At 45.8% G+C, this 20,378-nt stretch overlaps 1 protein-coding gene across 1 annotated transcript in view; it reads right to left on the bottom strand.

Moving 5' to 3' along the window:
* Nucleotides 1–17,237, bottom strand: part of Mthfd1l (methylenetetrahydrofolate dehydrogenase (NADP+ dependent) 1 like) — a 184,621-nt gene extending 167,384 nt beyond the window's left edge. Inside the window, exons 1-5 of the mRNA XM_051164179.1 lie at nt 16,738–17,237; nt 7,627–7,711; nt 5,959–6,009; nt 5,818–5,871; nt 945–1,069 (exon numbers count right to left, since the gene is read on the bottom strand). Coding sequence (XP_051020136.1) covers nt 945–1,069; nt 5,818–5,871; nt 5,959–6,009; nt 7,627–7,711; nt 16,738–16,961 — 539 coding nt within the window. The 5' untranslated portion in view covers nt 16,962–17,237. The remainder of the gene's footprint in view (nt 1–944; nt 1,070–5,817; nt 5,872–5,958; nt 6,010–7,626; nt 7,712–16,737) is intronic.
* Between the last annotated feature and the right edge of the window lie 3,141 nt (nt 17,238–20,378).

Here is a 20,378-nt window from a genome sequence, read left to right as displayed (position 1 = left end):
TTAACCTTAACCTGTTTCTTTTCTTTTCTTTGTCTTGTTTTGGTTTTTTTGTTTTGTGTAGTTTATTTTAAAGCATTTCTTTCTTTCTTTTTTTAAGAATTTTATTTTCTTCTTATTATGTGTACAGTGCTCGGCCTGAATGTACACCTGCAGGCCAGAAGAGGGAATCAGATCACCTTACAGATGGTTGTGTGTGAGCCACCATGTGGTTGCTGGGAATTGAACTCACGACCTCTGGAAGAACAGCTGGTGCCCTTAACCACTGAGCCATCTCTCCAACCCTTAAGTGCTGGTTTTTAAGCTGCAGGACAAAGTATTTCTTTTGCTTCCATAAAAGGAAGTGGAGCTTTGAGTCCCTAGGAAACACACTGCTCCCCCATTGCAGATGACGGCATTCACTATCCTAGGGTGCCTACGTCATACCACAGAATCCCACAAAACACCCACTGGTCACAATTCCTTCCCCCACCTCAAAATTTAAGTAGAAACTCATATTATTAATAAAAGCATCTGTTTTTTTTTTTTTTTCCTCAACCAGTTTAGGAGTAAAGGAGGCTGAGGGGCTCCTGAGGAATCAGGTCTCAGGTTGTTTTTTTGTGTTTTGTGTTTTGTTTTTCAGTGTTTGGTAGAATTACCAGGGAGGATTATTCCTGTCCAAAGACTCAGTCAGAAAATCAGGAGCTTGCTCAGTGGATATGACAGTGCAGGGTATCTCCAAACAGATGTGCGTTTCCCAAGATACATGACTTTCATTCATAGAATTTTAAAAGTTCTCAACCTTCTAAGCTATTAAAAACGATTTCTTTTTTTTACTAATTACTGATAGAGTTGCACAAGTTAGAAATTTAGACGGCGGGGGCGGGGGGTGCGGAGAAAATCACCGCAGCCAGCTACTTATCAACAAGATGGGTCACTGTTGATTGCTTTCCTTTATGCTCTCTTACCCGTCCACATCTTTTTCTGGTTTCAGAGCCCCGAGAACTTTGTTGCTCAATGAATCTTCAGAGATCTGAAGGGCCAGGCCATGCACCCTGGGGTCATCATTCATCTTCAGGACTTCATCTATGATCTAAGCAGGAAAGAACAAAACAAAACAAAACAAAACAAAAAAACCCATTAATTTTGTGAAAATAAGAGCCAGTACAAAAACTGGCTCTTATTTTCGTGATGGGGCACAAAAAGGATTTCCAAAGAGGCTCAGGAAGATAGCATCGTTGGTAACATGTGTGCCCCCTGATGACCTCAGCTGGATCTCTAGAACCTACATAAAAAAGTGCTGGCCTTGGTAGTAGAGCCCTCACTCCCAGGACCAGGGAAGCGGGGACATGCAGCTCTCTGGGAGTTCCCGACTAGCCAGTCTAGACTACAAGGTGAGCTCTGTGCCAATGAGAGACCTTGCTAAACACACACACACACACACACACACACACACACACACACACACACACACACAAAGATGGATGGCTCTTCCTCTGGCTGCAGGAGGCATATGCATCTGCACCCACAAGTTCATGTACACACACACACACACACACACACACACACACTCACAAACAAACAGGTTTCCTAAAATCGTATCTGTTTCTTTTAACTCGTTATTGACTGTGGGGCACAGTGAAGGTCCCATTTCCTTTTTACAGCACGCTCAGAAAAGCCCCAAAGCAACCTGGATGAGTAAAGTTTTAATGGCTTCATAGTTCCTATGGTCCCACCATGTGTCAAACAACAGCAACAATAACCACCCCCACCCCCCCGCAAAGCTTCACTGTCATTCCAGGTTAGACAGACAATTCCCTGCCAATCAACAGTTTTAAGTCAAACAATCACAGTTTTGGGGGAGGTCGCGACGCATGCATCCAAGCACCCCACCCAGGTCCAGTGGAACCTATGGGTCTATGCCATCACACACGCAATAGCGGTGTCCCACAGAGAGTACCAGCAGTTACCCAGGCCCCCTGGTTCACTGGATCCATGTGTCATGCCAGGAGCCTTTCCTAAGTCTTGGGACAGAAACTCAAACACTCAGACTGATTCGTTTCACTTAACGAAACCACTGATTTAAAAGTAGGAGGATCCAGCCGGGCGTGGTGGCGCACGCCTTTAATCCCAGCACTTGGGAGGCAGAGGCAGGTGGATTGCTGTGAGTTCAAGGCCAGCCCAGTGTACAAAGCAAGTCCAGGACAGCCAAGGCTACACAGAGAAATTCTGTCTAAAAAAAAAAAAAAAAAAAGCAGAAAGATCCCATGTATGTGAGTCCCCCTCAAAGGAAGTGTCTTTTAGTGATTTTTATTTCATTGCTTGCCAAAAATATCTATGTTATTACTACCATCTGATAGGGAAGAATAATGTTGTTTGGTGTACCAAACCAGAGCAAAATTTTGTTTCATTCATTCAGCTGTGAATTGAAGTTTCCAGAAAAAAATAAATTAAAAAAAAGTTACATATGTTGAAGATATTACAAGGCTGGGCTGGTTAGAATGTCACAATCATGGAGAGTTGGAATGTTACAGATCTGAGGATAAATTATCCTGGGCTATTTTTAATCCTTTTTACAGCCATTTGTTGCCTACCTATATATTTAATCTAACAGCCTCCTGACTACCAGGTCAAATTCGTTCGGAATACAGTAACACACCAGTAGCTTTCACCAACCCTAGAGGCTTGTAGCAGACAGCATAGAGGCCTTAACACAGATAGCATCTGAGGCTTCAGCAGAGACTTGCATTCTTGGCTATAACCCACGGGCTGGCTGGCTTCACCAATATATTTTAAAAGGGCCTTGATTGATGATTTGCTGTTGTTGTTGTTGTTGTCGTCGTTCTACTACTAAAACAAACTTGGTGAAACTGGAAGCTGGAGAAATGGCTCAGCATGGTGCTGGTCCAGAGGACCGTGAGTTCTGGACTCGGTTCTGTTCCAAGTATCTCTATCCAGTGGCTCACAAGCGCCTATAGCTCAAGCTCCAGGGGATCAGGTACCCTCTGGGCTCCCTGGGGACAGCACTCATATGTACACACCCAGCCACCACATATTCAAATAAAACAAATAAACATCTGCTTCGTACAAGTTCTAAGTAAGGCACCTGCCAGCTAGCTGTAAGCAATACTGCCCCGGTAAACATGATATGCTAATAGGAAAGCAAGCCTCACCCCAATAGTAGTGATGATATAAGTTCTGGACAAACAGGGTCAAGAGTCACAGGGTGAAGGTAGTCAGGCCTTACATGTAAGCAGAACCCAAGAGAAGAAAAGAAATCAGGTGGGAAAGCACTAATAAAAACAAAGCAAAACTAGAAATATAAAAACTTAATACATTAAGACACTTGACATAATGCCATACTCACTTATCAAAATTTCAGCCAATAAATAAATAAATACGATTTAAAAAAAAAAAAAAAAAAGGAGTAGGAGTACACAAATCCTTATTTAAAACAAAAAACAAAAAACAAAACAAAACAAAAACCAACAAACCAAGTGTGTTGGGTGTGCCTTTGTTATCTGGGTACTTGGAGACTGGGGCATGGGGATTTTGAATCTGAGGCTAGACTGGGCTTCACGGTGTTTTCATGACTAGCCTGTGCTACACAGTTGAAACTGCCTAAAGAAATGAAAATGTGACTGTACACAACAAGTGCCCTGGAAATGGCTGGCCTGCTTCTTTTTCATTCTATTAGTACTGGTGCCTTTATATTTGGCACATATACTAACTAGCAAAAACAGTATTAGCTGCTTGTCTAGGACCTAGTGTCCCTTTTTCACAAGAAACAATCTTTCGCAGTGTGGCCAGACAATGCAGTTGCAGCAGATGGAATACAAGCAAAACTGTGGTTTTCAGAAAACATCCTTGGAGGCAGGGGCCTACCTTTACCCTTTTTCTTACTAGTCAGGACAATGAGCTTTACCTGGGATGCTGAGAAAGAGGGACAGTAGAGGCCCTCATCCCCAACCCTTCTGTACTGCAGAGAATTACATTTCCCATGGGATCTAGAGAACACTCGGTTCATGACAATTACTAAAGACACAGAAAGACAGACTACAAAAGCACACTCCCCTTTCATCAGTGACTGAGCCAACTGCGGGTTCCCACCGACCAAGCAAAACAAAACGCATTTGAGAGCAAACTTTTGGTCAAGCTTTCTCTTCCAGCTATCTGAACTTTGAGACACCCTCATGCTGAACATGTAGACTATAACCCCTGAGATCAGGCTGGTCTTGGGTAACATCCTCCGCTGATGTATTACCACCAAGCCACTTCCCTCATCTCATCATAACACCTAGGCTTACTTCTCCCTATAGAAAAAAAAAAAAAACCCTTCTGCGCAGCCCTGAAGGAACTGCAGGTTACTTCACACTTCAAGGTGTCAGTTACTCTTCATCAACTGTGATACAAGAAACACTCAAGGGAAAGTTCCAGAAATAAACAATTCATCAGCTTGGAATCGTACACCTCACTGAGTAGCCCGGTGAGATCTAGAACCAATCGGACATAAATCAGCCCTTTGTGTAGCAATCTACACTTGTGTATGGGACCGCTCCTCGGTCATTAGGAGTCACTTGAGTTCCCAGAGCAGTGTGGTACCTTCACAGTGCTAGTGCTTAAGCAAGTTTTCTTTTATTGAATGACAGTGCTAAAGCACGAAAGCATCAATTCTGATGCCCAAGAGAAGCCGCACAGTGCTGTAAGGTCTGTACCACTTGCACTTTTAGGTATCTGCTAGGTGGCTTTCCCCATCCTAATTGTCTCTGTATCTAGCAATAATCATTTTGAACTAATTTGAATAATCATTAAAATAATTAAAAATGATCATTATTGAGTGGAGTCCCTTTTGACCCTGGTAAGAATGGTGCTGTGACCGGTAGGTGACTCTACCATCTTCGATTTGGTGGTGCACTACAGAGATGTTAGAGCAATGGGAAGGAAACGCTGTAGTTCTCGTGACTTTGGGGTGCTTTTCCTAGCCAGTGACTTCTGATTTCCAAACATCATTCATGCCTGCCTGCCTCCCTCACCCCCACCCCTGCAAAGAACCCAACTTCATTATTCCAGATCCTGTGATTTAAGTTTTTCTATCCCAGGAACCTTAACCCACTCTTCCTTGACACGGCCAACCAGAGGAAAGTTAGCCACAAAAGACTGACACCCGCACCCAGGGCCACAGCACACTCGGGAGTGATGCTGGTAGGCACAACTAGAGTGCATGGCCCCAGATGCCAATGAAAGAGTCCCAGAATGAGCTGGGCGTGGTGGCGCACGCCTTTAATCCCAGCACTCGGGAGGCAGAGGCAGGCGGATCGCTGTGAGTTCGAGGCCAGCCTGGTCTACAAAGTGAGTCCAGGACAGCCAAGGCTAACACAGAGAGACCCTGTCTCGAAAAACCAAAAAAAAAAAAAAGAGTCCCAGAATGTTAAACCTAAAGAGGAACCTTGAAGATAAAAGCTGTCCTGTCCCCCACAATACATCAGGCTGTGGTGACCCTGAGATGCTAAAGGAATGGCCCAAGGTCAAAGATGCTTCTAGGACAGAGTAAAACTAGCTGGATTTCAAGATACCCCTAACCCAACAGTTATCTCATGAGATGTCACTACTTCTACAGCAAATAAACAGCTACAATCACCACAGTGTCCTAGCTTGTTTTCAGTAGGAACCAACTGCAAGGGAGAGAGGTGATCAGGAACTTTCACATCACAGTAAAGAGAGGTCTCTTCCCCCTGGGAACTCAGGCACAGGAGAAAGCTGGCCTGCACCTGGTGACCCTGGTGACCCTGGAAGATGCTCGGAGGCCCGATGAGAACAGGAAATAAGCTAGGTTGACATTACCTCATCCTCTCCACTGTCTGGGGGCAAGCAGATGTGAGTGATGTCCAGACCAGCCTAAAAAAGGAACACAAGAATCTATGTCACCGCAAGAGAATACAATGTTAGGAGTTCTAATGAGTTGCTAAAATCACCAGCTCTCACCTCCTTGGCCAAATTCTGGTTTATTTCCTGCATCAAACTGTCATCGCCAGCCTAAGGATAAAGGAGCAGAAGAGAGAATGTTACAGTGTGAAAATACCTTGACAATGTGTACCAAACACAACACAGAGGTCATATTTGTGAATACAATGAATACAAGTGACCAGAATACAAAGATGATAAGAAAAATATAGAAAACAAACAACAACAAAACCCTAAAAAAAAAAAAAAACAACCAAACAACAACAACAACAACAAACTCTTATTGTCTGTGAAAATTGGGCTAACAGCTGGGATCTATGTAACTTCTTGGACTAACATTTTAAAAACGATAGATGGCATGTTATAGAGTATGGTGGTTTGAATGAGAATGCTTGCCACCCCCACCCACCCCCACAGGCTCATATGTTTGAATACTCGGTCCCTAGTTGGTAGAACTACTCGGGAAGGATTAGGAGGTGTGGCCTTGCTGGAGGAGGAGTGTCACTGGAGGTGGGCTTGAGGTTTTAATAGACTTGCCTCATTCCCAGTGTGCCTCTGCCTCCTAGTGGAGGATCACGACGTTATCTCCCAGTCGTTCTCACCTCCATGCTTTTGCTGTCATACACGCTAACCTTTTGAAACCATAATTCCAACCGAATGCTTTCTTTTATAAGATGCCATGGTCATGCTGTTTTAGCAATAGAAAAGTAACTAAGACATGGGGCATATAAGAATGACAACCGCAGCCGGGCATGGTGGTGCGGTGCACGCCTTTAATCCCAGCACTTGGGAGGCAAAAGCAGGTGGATTGCTGTGAGTTCGAGGCCAGCCTGGTCTACAAAGTGAGTCCAGGGCAGCCAAGGCTAACACAGAGAGATCCTGTCTCGAAAAACCGAACAAAAACAAAGAATGACAACCTCATGGCCAGATAGCCACCGACACTCTGTGTGACCCACCAAAGACAGGAATTTGGATATTTGTACTTAGGTTGAATGGCAACACGTAACCAGATCTCCACTAGTCCCAGCTCTCAAACCAACTCCCCTGCTAGGAGGGGATGTAGGTCACAAGAGCACAATCTCACAAACTCACAAAACAAGGCACCATTGGCCACACAAGCTGCTATTCTGATACTGGACCAGCCTGCCAAACACTACTGTACTAGGCCAACTACTGGGCCAAAATTGCTTCCAGGCTTGGATCATCCTGCTGTTTCCCTGCACCTGCCATCACATAGGGACGCCAATAACCCAGAGCCAACTGCAGCTCAGGATTAAGGGACAGCAGCCAACGAATAAACACGGAATGCAAGATCCTCTGACAGAGTAATGACTTCTGACACTTGGGCTGTAAAACATGAATGTGCACCTGCCATTACCCATTTGTCTTCCCCAGAAACAAGTGAGAACTGACGTGGAAGCCATATTTGATAAGTATTCCTAAATCCTGGAGGCTAGTAACTATTCTGTGCCCTGTGATTTATGTGGGTGCCAACCTCCTGACCTCAACGAGCCACCTATGCCAGAGGAAGATAAGACTCCGGCAAGGCCGTGTCTAACCTGCAATCCTGCAGAAGAAAGCCCGCATAACAGCACTCGCCATCGAAAGGACACGCATCTGGTCTCCATTTATAAGTATCTGCTAAATTGCACCTTAAAACAGTAGGGGAGTCCCATGCTCACAGCTTACCTGAATAACAGCAAGAACTGGCTTAAAGGCAGGGTTTTTCTCTTGCAACAAACTCAGCACTTCTTTGGAATTGTGAATGACTTCTCTATATTGACAAAGAAACACAACACAGTCATTTCTTTGTTCGTGGTTAGACAGGACAGGCACAATGTGCATCCTTACAAAGCCTGGTACTGTGAGTGCATCAGACAACAGACAAGGACTGAGTAGAGAGCATGAGGGAAGGCAGGAACTACGGATACTGGCCATGTGTACTGGCATAAACCTGTAGCTCCAGCTCTAGGGAGGTGAAGGTGAGAGGATCATGGCCAACCTAGGCTACATGGTGAAACTTTGTTTCAGAAAACCACACACACACACACACACACACACACACACACACACACACTGAAAGCCAATTCTGGATGAACTGTGACAATCAGATTTTTAAAATACACAGCGGGGAAACAAGTTAACTGTGGCCATTGGTTTCTGAGTGGTTAAATTTATCTCCTGGATTTTCCAAGTTTAATATAACAAAAGGTCTGGACTCAGTTGGGAAAAGTGCTTGCTGACTATTTGCCAACCAGACTTCCCTTGGTAAAAGGAGAGAACTGACTTGACGCTCCCAAGTTGCCCTCTGACTCTCTCACACACAAGCATGCAAATAAAATAAATGTAATAAAAGAATTTAAAGTTTGGGTTCCTATTCCACATAACCCAACATTTTCACAGCACTCTTTTAGTCCTCCCCCAGGAAGAATGAGTTTGGGGTACCATGGGAAAAGAATACAAATGGGGAGATCTGTGAAAATGGTGACAGCTGAGCGGACTCGAGGTGTAGGAAAAGGAAATGGTGTTTCCGGCTAAATTCCATGTCCCAGAGTTTAAAGGAAGGATCAGAGACAGAAGAGGAGGGAAGGAAAGAGAGACGCTGCAGATGTGAGAGGCATTGCATGCTATAGTCCACAGGGCTCCTTCTGAAGACTGTGTTACACTGCTGGGGCAGCTTGTTTTTCTGTCAATCTTTTGTTTGTTTGTTTGCTTGTTTGTTTTTGGTTTTTTTCTCGAAACAGGGTTTCTCTATGTTCTCTTGGAAGTCCTGGACTCACTTTGTAGACCAGGCTGGCCTTGAACTCACAACAATCCGCCCGCCTCTGCCTCCCAAGTGCTGGGATCAAAGGCATATGCCACCATGCTTGGCTCTGTTTGTTTGTTTTTAATTGTTCACTTTACATTCCAGTCATAGGCCCCTTCCCTTCTCTCCTCCCAGTCCCACCTTCCTTCCCTGTTTCCCCTCTCCCCCTTCCCCTACTCCTCAGAGAAGGGGAGCCTCCTCGCACCCACCCACCCACCCCAGCATATCAAGTCGCATCAGGACTCAGCGTATCTTCTTCTCCTGTGGCCTGGCAAGGTAGCTCTGTCAGGGGCAAAGTGATCAAAAAGCAGGCAAGAGAGTCCATGTCAGAGTCAGCCCCGATTCCTCTCCCCTCCATAGGAGGACCGAGCTGCCCATTGGTTACATCTGTGTAGGGGCCCCAGGCCCAGTCCATGTATGGATCTTGGTTGAAGCTTTAATCTCTACAGGACCACTGGGTCCCTGGTTAGTTGGATCTGTTGGTCTTCCTGTGGGGCTCGTGTCCCCTCTGAGTCTTTCCATCCTTCCCCCTCCTACCCTTCCACAAGACTCTCTGCACTCCACCCAATGTTTGGCTGTGGGTCTCTGCATGTTTCCATCAGCTGCTGGGTGGAGTCTCTCAGAGGACAGCTATGCTTGGCTCCTGTAGGCAAGCATAGCAGAATATCGTTAATAGTGCCAAGGGTTGGCTGTCTCGCTTGGGTAGGTCTCAGGTTGTGCCAGGTATTGGTTGGACAGTTTCTCAATCTCTGCTTTATTTTTGTCCCTGCATATCTTGTAGGCAAGCTAAGTTTTGGGTTGAAGTTTTTGTAGGTGGGTTGGTGTTCCCCTCCTTCCACTAGGGTTGTGTCTAGTTACAGGGTAGCCTCTTAAGTCTCCATGACCCCTGCTACTAGGAGTCTCAGCTAGAGTCACCCTTCATATCCTCGCAGGAGCCTGCCCTGTCATAGGTCTCCAGCTTGACACAGTCTACAAGGCCCCACCCAAAGTTTCTCTTCTCTCTACAAATCCTCTGTCTTCCTACCCTTACTTTCCCCAGGTCTGATAAGGACCCTCCTTTCTCTACCCTGTTCCCTTTCTTTAACCATTTCCATTGTCTATTCTATTTCCCCTTCTGAGTGAGATCTAAGCATTCTCTCTTGGGTCCTTCCTGTTAGTTATCTTCTTTGGGTCTGTGAATGATGTCAGTCTTGAGTCTGCCGCGCTCCCTCCCCCCCACCCACCCCCAAAGTTTAGTGAGGGCCACCTTCTCCTTCACACCCTGGGAGTAGAGAGGTGCTATACCCAGGTGAGCAGATCTGTGTAAATATGGCAGGGGCTGACTTTCTTTCTAGAACCTTCTAAATGGGTTATTTTGGAAGCCATCAACTCCTCTATATCATGTTCTCGCCAGCACATCTCTAACTCTGGTCTCTCTCTCTCTCTCTCTAACAAAAACAAAAAACTGGACGATACTCAGTTTCGGGGTTAACAGCTTTCCTTGCTCCTCCCGGTGGCTGGATGAGCCTGAGGTGCCACAGGAGCTTGACAAGCATTGCAAGGCACCACCAGCCTCGGGCCGCATCTAAACACTGTTCCCAGTCTTTATCCTATGCACCTGAGAACTTTCCAAAACTGACTTCATCTCAGCCAGATGCCGTCAGTAGTAAGTCTCTAAAAACCAAACATCGCCCATTTTTTGGAGTGATGGCTCAGGGATGTTATTACGTGGAAGGTGCTGAACCCCCATGCAGGTGAGCCCAGGGAGTGGAGTGTTCAAAAGACCACAAAGAGTTCACTACTTGCACAGGAGTCTACTGCCACAGAGGCTACCAGAGCCAGTGACCAGGCAAGTGTGCCGTGGTAGCATTTATTTGTTTGGCTTCAGTTTTATACACCAGTTCAATCCCCGGGGAAGTAACCTCATTATCGAGCTGATACAGGAAGGGATTTGGAAAAGTGCATGTGTCACTTCTCCAGCGATAGGTGACAAAGCAGAGCTGCTAAGCTACTCTAGGTCAAGCTGGGTCTATGCTTTTGCTTGGTCTTGGGGGCGGGGGGCGGGGGAGTAGGGGCACCTCACTGTGAGCACCAAGCACCCATGGGTCTGAAAATTCTCTAAGGAGCATGATAAACATCAAAGTTCTACCGCAGAAAGTCTGATTCAATATGCTGGAATGTATCCTTTTAAATAAGTGCCAGGAGTTTCTGGAACATGGCCTGTGCTAACAGCCATGCCTGGCATTCAGGCCTCCAATATACTAAGGGAACCTTCCATGGACGCTGACTTCATCATCTGTAAGAACAGGTAGATTGCAGTGGCTTTTCACCTTTTTCTTATTGTTGATTTCTTTTCCCCACTGCAAATAAAACTACCTGTATGAATGAGAAATATCAATCCTGTGTTTGAACCCTTGGCCTCCAACTGCTGCTCCTGTTTGTGAAGGCTGTGGACCTTTAAGGAAGTGGAGCCTTCCTAGAGAAAGTGGGTTACTGGGATGGGGGCCTGGAGGTGTTTATAGCCTGTTTACTATTGTCTCAGGATACAGTGTGACCAAGTGCCTTCCACTCCTAGCACCATGATTTTACTGTGAGTAATATCCACTTGAACTATAAACTCAAACGAACTCTCCTTCCCTCGGGCTGCTTCTTGTCAGGTATTAGTCATGGTGACAAACTCTTAACATAAAAATTCACAAAAGACACCCCTCCAGAGTCTTGTGCACCCTCAATAAACTAAAAAAAAAAAAAAAGAAAGAAAGAAAGAAAGAAAGAAAGAAAGAAAGAAAGAAAAAAGGCACCACTCCTTCCAGTCCCAGAGGAGAAAGGGAGGGGACACTGGGAGAAGACAAGAGAGGGGAAGCTGTGGTCAGGATGGAAAGTAAACAAACAAACAAAACAAACAAACAAACAAAACACCACCGCCAGGCGTAGTGGCACAGGCCTATGATCCCAGTACTTAGGGAGGCAGAGACAGAGGCATGCAGATCCCTGTGAGTTTGAGGCCAGCCTGGTCTACAAAGTGAGTCCAGGACAACCAGAGCCACACAGAGAAACCCTGTCTCAAACAAAACAAAAGGAGCATTTCAATAGATAAAGTATCACTAGGTTTAAGTTAGCTGTTAAGGGCTTGGAGAAATGGGTCAGCAGTTAGCGGCACTACTTGCCCTTCCAGAAGATCTCAGTTCAGTTTCCTGTACTCATGGGGAGGCTAACTACCATCTGTTCCTCTAGTTCCAGAAGCCTGGATGCCCTTTTTTGGCCTCCAAGGGCAAAAGGTACCTATGGTGCAGGCAAAACACTCATACACATAAAAGAAAAAATATTTATTTATTTATTTATTTATTTATTTTGGTTTTTCGAGACAGGGTTTCTCTGTGTAGCCTTGACCATCCTGGACACACTTTGTAGACCAGGCTGGCCTCAAACTCACAGCAATCCGCCTGCCTCTGCCTCCCAGGTGCTGAACATTTCAGTTGTTAAAATAGTTGAGGTAAGAAACAGATAGAAGATAGTTACACAAAGGGGCCGCACCATGCAATAATACCACTTAGAAGAGTCAGAAGTGGCTAAGGTACCCGCCCACAAGAGGCCACGTGCATCGTTTCCACTCATGCAGTGATAAACAATACCAGAGTCCTCCCATGCCCAATACACCTAAAAAGCAGCCGAAATGTTTCCAAAAATGTGTCTATGCCCTTGGGAGAGAAAACCTCAGTTCTGACTGGGAACAGTGTAGCTAAAGCTCAAAATTTCCTATTTCTAAAGACAGCTGGTTAAAGGTTTAAGCTGGCAAAGCCCAAACACTACCCCTGTTAGCCATACTGTTACAAATAGCATCATTTGCCAGCTCATTCATACCCGCCTGGCTAACTGCGTTAAGCCTACGAGCTGAGCACAAAGCTGCCTTGTTCTAACAACCACATTCCTAGCTCTCCCTGTGGCTCCGCTGTGGCCGTGCCTGAGTATGGGAGGAAACAGCTGGCCATGTTACTGAAAGTTACCAATGTACGCTTATCCCTGAAAGCTGAGAGCGCTCAGTAACAAAAGTCCACATTTAACTTCTCAATTCTTTCAAAGGTAAAAGAAGGATTCTTCTAGGAATGACCTCCATAGATGTCTCTTTCAAAGACAGCCACGGGCATTTAGAGAAGCAGTCCAGGGTAAAGGTTTTTTTGTTTTTTTTTAACTCTTTGCTTTGATCATTACCAGACATTTGCCACATAATGGCTGCGATAAGAAAGCTTAACCCCACTGGAGTTTGCCCAACTCCAGTAATCCAGTAAAAGGACTCTGAGTTTCAAATGTACACGACCACCTGGACATCCCAGTCTTTCTCTCGAAGCTGCCTGGGATCATGTGATTAGCCTCTGGCTGAAAGAAAGACTGTGCAGTAAGAGGACGTGCACAGAACCTGGCCCTTTTTATCTCTCACTGGCTGGGCGGTGACACAACCAGAGATCGGGAGTAGTGAGCAACCATCTTGGGGATCTTCCTGGAGCCTTTGCTCTGGATATTATCTTTGGGTGTTGCTGTGGTTTGAATGGGTCCCCTAAAGCTCATGTGTTGGAGGCTTAGTTTCTGGTGCAACAGCGCTGAGACGGGATGTATGGGAGAGGGGATGGATTCATGCTGCTCTCATGGGATGATGGGTAAAAATAAGTTTACGAGGCCATCTCTCTCTTGCCCTTCTGCCTTCAGCTATGTTGTCATATAGCAAAGCCCTCGCCATATGCCAGCCCCTTGACAGTGGCCTTCACAGCCTCTGAAACAGTGAGAGAGAAGTCTCTATACTCAGCCTGTGGTATTTTGCTATAGCAGCAAAACCCAGAAAAATGACAAGTATTATGACTCTTTTTCTATGTCGTGCATTAGCCAAATCTGAGATTAATAAGATTATCGTATATACATTATCCCATTGAATCTAAGCTAGACAAGGAAAGACACATCACCAATTTATGAACCACTAAGAAAAAACAAAACTGCTAGCAGTTAAACAACAGCATACTCCTTTCTTTCCAAAATGTATTTATTGAATTGATGGGATTTATTTTTAATTAAATGTATATGTATGGAGACCAGAAGAGGGACTTGCATTCCCTGAGCTGGGGTTACAGGTGGTTGTGAGCCACCCAGCCAACGTGCATGCTGGGTACCAAACTAAGATCCTCTGCAATAGCGGGATGCGCTCTGAACCAATGAGCCATCTCTTCAGACCCATGAAAGATTATTTAAAAAAAAAAAAAAAAAACTACCTAGACATAGAAAATTTTCATCATCCACATGTATCAAAAAGAAAACAATAATTTGAAGAATTCTCAAATTTCAAATTGAGGATCTGAGTCTCCTTGATGAGTTTTTAACTAAAAAAAAAAAAAAAAATCTCATTTTTATTGTTTGTCAGTGGTTGTTTGTTTTTCCGCATGATCATCTCGTGTGTCAAAAGCATGCTGGTGAGGCAGCAATCCTTAAAAGACGCCATTGTTGTCCCTAGCCATATTAGTCACTGCCCCATTACTTTAATAAAATATCTGAAGCAGTTAACTGATACAGAGAAAGGGTTAATTTTGGCTCATGGTCTCGGAGATGTTCCAGTATGAGATCTGGCGGCTTCCAGCCAGGACAGCCCGTTATCACAGGCAGTGAGTGTCTCAGAGCAAAACTCCTCACAGCAAGAACCAGAAAGGAAAGGGGAGGACACCGGATCAAGTCCCCATCATCCCCTCCAGGGCAGGTCTACAATATTTATTGTAGGAAGCACCTCCTACAGGGCCCCATTTCTCAAAGGTTCCAGCCCACAGTGGCAGCAGGAGCACTACTCTCTGTCCTAAGCCTCCTGGCCCACGGGGTACAACGAACAGCCAAGGTGTAACCTTTTCTGCAGTCACCCACTCTGCAAGTGTTGGGGGCTGATACTTCCTGGATTCCATCATGACAGGCAGCCATCAGAAATCACAGGATTTCCAAAAATGACCTTTCTGGTCACAGTCATCCAGTTGCACCATTATATAAATAAAGGTCACTATGCTTCTTGGGGACTTTATGTTGTATTGTTTCTGATGCACACGCATGATGCTAGAAATTTCACCCTAAGCTCTTGAACAGCTATGGACTCCAGGTGACATCTAATCTGATCATTTCTCCGATTTCCAAATCCCACAGGGGCAGGCAGTGACAAATTTGCTATAGCGGACACCTGGCCAACAGCAACTACAGGACACAATTAATGGAAAGCCGAATGCTGTTCAGGATACACATTCTAGGATTGCTGGGATGGCCTAAAGCTTACAGTTGCTTCACTGAAACAAGTGGCATTGTAGTTTCCATTTGCAGGTAAAGATGCTGACACCGATAGCTTGTCCATGCACTCACATACCCTAGTACAGGCAGATTGCACAAAGAAGGCATAGGATTCCTAAGCACTGTCCTCTGGTTCAGAAAGCAGAGCCAGGAAACCACCGCCTACTAGTTAAGAACACATGCACATACACATACTTTTTTATTTAAATTATGTGTTCAGGTATGTTTGGGTGCATATGTGTTGGTATGTGTACACAACACAGGTCAGCTTTGAATGTTGTCCCTCAACATTTGCTCACTTTGGTTTTGGAGACAGGACCTGTCATTGGTCTGGAACTCTTGGACTAGGTTCGGTGGGCTGGTCAGTGAGCCCCAGGGATCTGTCTGTCTCTGCCTCCCTGGGACTGGAGTGGCAAGAGTATGTCACCACGCCCACATGGGTCTTAAGGATGGAGCTTAGGTTCTCATGCCTGTCCCAGCCAGTAATTTGCTAACTGAGCAATCTCCCTAGCCTGGTTTACATTTTTAAACAACAGGTAGAAATAAAATTAAGGATATTTCATAGTATGTGAAAACTACCTGAAATTCAAATGTCAGTATCTATAAAACATTGCATTTTTATTAAAAAAAATGTGGGAATTTGCTTTTCCTTGTTACAAAGGCACCTATGTAATACTTTAAAATTTGCTTTTTAGTCCTAATACCATCACCTCAAGTTTGCAGATCTTAGTTTATTACAAAATTAATAATAACTATTTCAAATAGCCAAAACACTAAGAATGTAACATTTATATAATTCCTGATTGTGCCCATGGTTCTTCTTGCTATAGGTAATATATATATATATATATATATATATATATATATACACACACATACATACACATGTGTGTGTGTAATAATATAAATGTATATTTAAAAATAAAAAATGTTTAATTAATAAAAAAAATAATGATAATAACTATTTGTTGCGGCTATGTGTGACAATCCTGGAGCCAGATTATTTTTGCTCATTTAATTGTGTCCATAACCCCAGTTGGGAGCCAGATAGGAAAGGGCTTTCCCGCCACCTGCAGGTAAGTCCTCAGCGGGTCCCTCTGCACCACAGTGGCTCAGCAAACCAACTTCTCAGTTTAGGGCCTGCCCAGGCGGCTGGACCCGTGGACGAGATGCAGACAGCGTCTCCATAGATTGCTGCTGGACAGGAAGCGAACTTTCTAGATACAGCCGCTCCGGAGCCTACATGATCTCCGAGATGCGATGCGACCTCCAGGGCTTCCGCAACGGGTTTCGCCCGCGCCTCCAGGAGGTGGTGATGGTGGTGGTGGGGAAACAGCAGCAGAGGAGGGATGGCAGGGCCATCCTCCTTGCTTCTCTCCCGCCATGGGCCGCACCGCCCCTTTCCTGTCGGCGCCACGCCCGGCGCGGTTGCATCAGAGCCGGAGGCGGGCGGTGCACGTGGAGCGGGGCGTGCGGTCCGTGGGGCGCGCGCCGGCCGGAGGATGCCCTCACCTACCGGGTCCCATACTCCGGGAGCCCTTTTTTCCTCATTCCTTTTCTTGTCAAACGCCAGGCGCCCCTAGCAAGTTGGCACCAAACACTCTGCCTCCCGCCCTTCGAACCGGTCCCTCGGGTCTGCCAGCGCCCGAAAGCTCCGCTGCACCATCCCTGGGTCCTTGGCTAGGGATCTGCGCGCAGGCAAGCTGGACACTCACCTGACGATGGAGTCCTTCCCGAGGGCTTCCGGACTGCCAGGGCCGCGGCTGCTGAAGGCCTGGCCATCCTGCAGCCGCCGACCGCGCAACTGCTCGGGGTCACCACCTCCGCTGCTCTTGCTTCTGCTGCTGGAGCGACACAACTCACGGAGCCGACGTGCCGGGCCCGGGGGCAGCTGCTGGCTGTTGAGCTGGCGCAGTAGGAGAGGCAGGCGGGCGCTCATGCTGCTGCGGAGCGCGGGGCGACTGGTCCTCCCGAGGCACCGAGATGCGGCAGCAAGTTCCTCCTGGGGTTGGCGAGGCAGGAACCAGAGAGCCAGGCTACACTGTAACGGGCCAGCAGCAGGAAAGACCAGGCTCTTCCTCGTGGGAGGAACAGAGGCCCCTAGGGGGCACTGTACCTAGTGGCCGTGACGTTAGGAGGGCGGGGGCCAGCGGACGCGAGGCTGCTGGTTGGAGTTGCCAGAAAGTCAAGGCAGAGGAGGTGGGGCATCAGGGTTGTGCTGAACCCTTGCCCTGAGGTTGTATGGCTGATTCTTCTGCTTCAAAACCTGGTGCCACCCTTGGTCTTCAGAAAGCAGCTCACTTTCCGTGGTGGCCCTAAGTCCAGTTTACGCCTTCAGAAGGAAGAGTTTATTATGTGGGAGGTGGCCTAAGGCTAAGAGTCATTCTTGGAGTCTGCAATGCTGGTTTTGTAGCAAGAGCAGGTTAACATCATTGGCCTTAAGACTGAGAGTCTTACAAGTTTATAATTTCCAAGGCCAGTGAGAAACACATCGTAACTTTGTAATCCTCAAGGTAGGATAAAATTAATCTAAGGCAGAGACAGAGTTTGAGAGCGCACACTGACTGCCCCGTGTGCTGGAAAGATCTCCCATTTAACCCCAACAGATGTAAGAAGTTGAGTGACATTCGTTCAAGTTCCAACCAGGAAAACCTGGAGATACGGAGAAGTCATTTGGTTTGTTGGCAGAGCCGTGAGCTTGCCCAACTCTAGGCGAGCCTCCTCCTCTTCCTCTTTTTAGTTATATTTTACTTGTGTGCTTGTGCTTGCCAAGGCCTGCAAGTGAAGTTCGGAGGACAGCTTGAAGGAGTCAGTTAGTTAGTTCTCTGTTTCCGCTATGGGGGCGGTGGCCCAAGCCGGGGGTGGGGAGAGGAGGCCCCATGTTCTGGGGTCAGAACTCAACTTCTCAGCTTTGGCAGCAAGTGCCTTTACCTGCTGGGCCACCACCTCGGTCCCAAAAACAGGGGTCCGTGTTTTTGAATTGCATGGCCAAGCAAGTGCTAAAGAGGAGTGTTGCATAATAGGCTATATCTGAAAGATCTGCCTGGAGAAGGCCATCACCTTTATGGAAAAAAAAAAATTTACACCTGGTTGGAACTGGGAGCCACAAAAACTTATTCAGTAGGAAAAAAAAAAAATCTCTCTGATGGAATTGAGTCAGACCATGAGCCATTTTGAAGATGATGCTTTGGAGGCTGGTCTTCAGTCTTCATGACCACTGTGGGTTGGAGAAATGTCCCAAAGGTCCATATGTTAAAGACCTGGTCACCATTCGGTGATGGCATTGGGAGATGGAGGGATATTTTAAGAGTTGAGGCCTCGATGGAGGAATGTAGATGTTCAGAGATGCGCCCGTGCGAGGGGTATTGGGACCTCCCTCCCTTCTTTGCTGCCTATCATTAGGCAAAGCCGTTGTTTTACACACACATACACACACACACACATACTCCTCCTTGATGTACTGCATTGCCGACAGACCCCCCCCCAGACTATACACAGACCAGACATTCATCTGAAACCGTGAGCTCATAATAAAAATTTCCCCCCTAAAAGCTGTCTATCTTAGGTATTCTTTACTGTAATGGAAAACACTGTTGAAACAGCTGCTGTTGGTCCTGACCTTTGCAGTGTTACAGTGTTTCCTTCTGTCTTTAAGTGTACTGCAATGCTAGGGTGTAATCCTTTCCCTTAACCGCAGGGGAATCATTTTAAACAATCAACATTATGTTTTCTTGTCTTACATTTTTAAGTGAGTTTTTTTTTTTGTTTTGTTTTTGTTTTTTGTTTGTTTGCTTTTTTGTTTTTGCTTGTTCTTGAATTGGACAGTAAGGTAATTTGTTTGAATCAGTGAGTTCTGGGTTACAGTGAACTCATGTCAGCTGGGTAGTTCAGCAGCTCTGCCTTGACTAGATGGTGGGTGAAAACCAAAACCTCTGTCAGAGAAATGACTAACAGAATTTCATCTTTCTATCTGACACTGTTTGACACTTAACTAAGGCCTAGACCACCGTGCCTTATTTGTAATCTCAATGGGCGATTAAGGAAAAAAAAAATCACTTGAAAGTTCAGAATAACAAAATACCTGTGCTGACAGGACAATTAAGATCAATTACTCAGATGCTCAGAATCCTAGTGTGATAAGCTCAGAGTCTGTACTCAGCCTGGGCCTGAAGACAACACAGCCTAGGCCAAGGTGCTAGTTAGCATTGCCCGTGAGAAGCATCTGGAGTCTTACATAGGGTTGTTTAATATAAAAGCCTCCCTCAAAGACTCTTGTGGCAAAGGCTTGCTTCCCAGCTGGGGCCCGACTGAGAGGTGATTGAGTCCTGAGAACATAAAATTCACCGGTAGATTAATTCAACAGTGCGGCTGCCGTTAAAGCAGGATGGACTGTTGGGAGGCAGGCCTTGGAGGAAGTAGATCTCCAAGGTTAAATCTTAAAGTGTATATCTTTTTCCTGCATCCTTCTTTCTCTCGTTTATCCTTCTCTTTTTTCTCTCTTCCCTTCTTTTCTCTCCTCCCCACCTGCCCATCTCCCCCTGTCTCCTGGCTGCCATGACGTGAGCGGCCTCATTAGCTCTATGTTCCACAAAGCCAGCCACCCATGTGGCTTAATTCTGAGCCAAAATATAACAGGCTTTCTTTCTTTCTTTCCCCTCCTTTTTTTTTTTTCCAGACAGGGTTTCTCTGTGTTAGCCTTGGCTGTCCTGGACTCGGTGAAGTTCTTTACACTGGGTATTTTGTCCCAGTGGTGGAAAGTTAACTAACATACACAGGACAGCAGGCACTTGTAGACTAGGAGACTAGGAATCAGAGACAAACTTCCCAGGCTTGTTTCATAGACACACAGTTGGGGCGACACATTGAGAGAGCTGTCTCAATTTAATAACCTGAAAGGACTTAAGAAAAGCCAGCTACAGGAGGAAGAGTGTGGAAGTCTTTAGAAGTGTATCCACTAATGTTCTTTCCTAGTAGACAAGGGTAATTTCATGGCATTCAGAAGTTACTCTTGGACACAATTTAAACAATGTATCTGAGTTTAAAATACTATTTTATGGCCAGACTGAGCTCAGAGGTTAAAAAGCACCAGCTGCTCTTGCAGAGGACCAGGGTTCGTTCTCAGCACACACATTATGGCTCTCACCTGTAACTCCAGTTCCAGGGGATCCAAATCCGTCTCCTGGCTTTCTTGGGCTTCTCATGCATGTGGTCCACTTATATATAAGGAGGCAAACACTATTAATACACAAGGTAAAAATTAAACAATTTTCACACATCTATGGAGTTCATTTACTCCAGTGGTTCTTGGCCTTCTTAATTCTGTGACCCTTTAATAAAATATAATGCATGTTGTGGT

This window comes from Acomys russatus, chromosome 21 (genome assembly GCF_903995435.1).
Source record: "Acomys russatus chromosome 21, mAcoRus1.1, whole genome shotgun sequence".
Lineage (NCBI taxonomy): Eukaryota > Metazoa > Chordata > Mammalia > Rodentia > Muridae > Acomys > Acomys russatus.
This window is presented reverse-complemented; position numbering and strand designations above follow the sequence as displayed.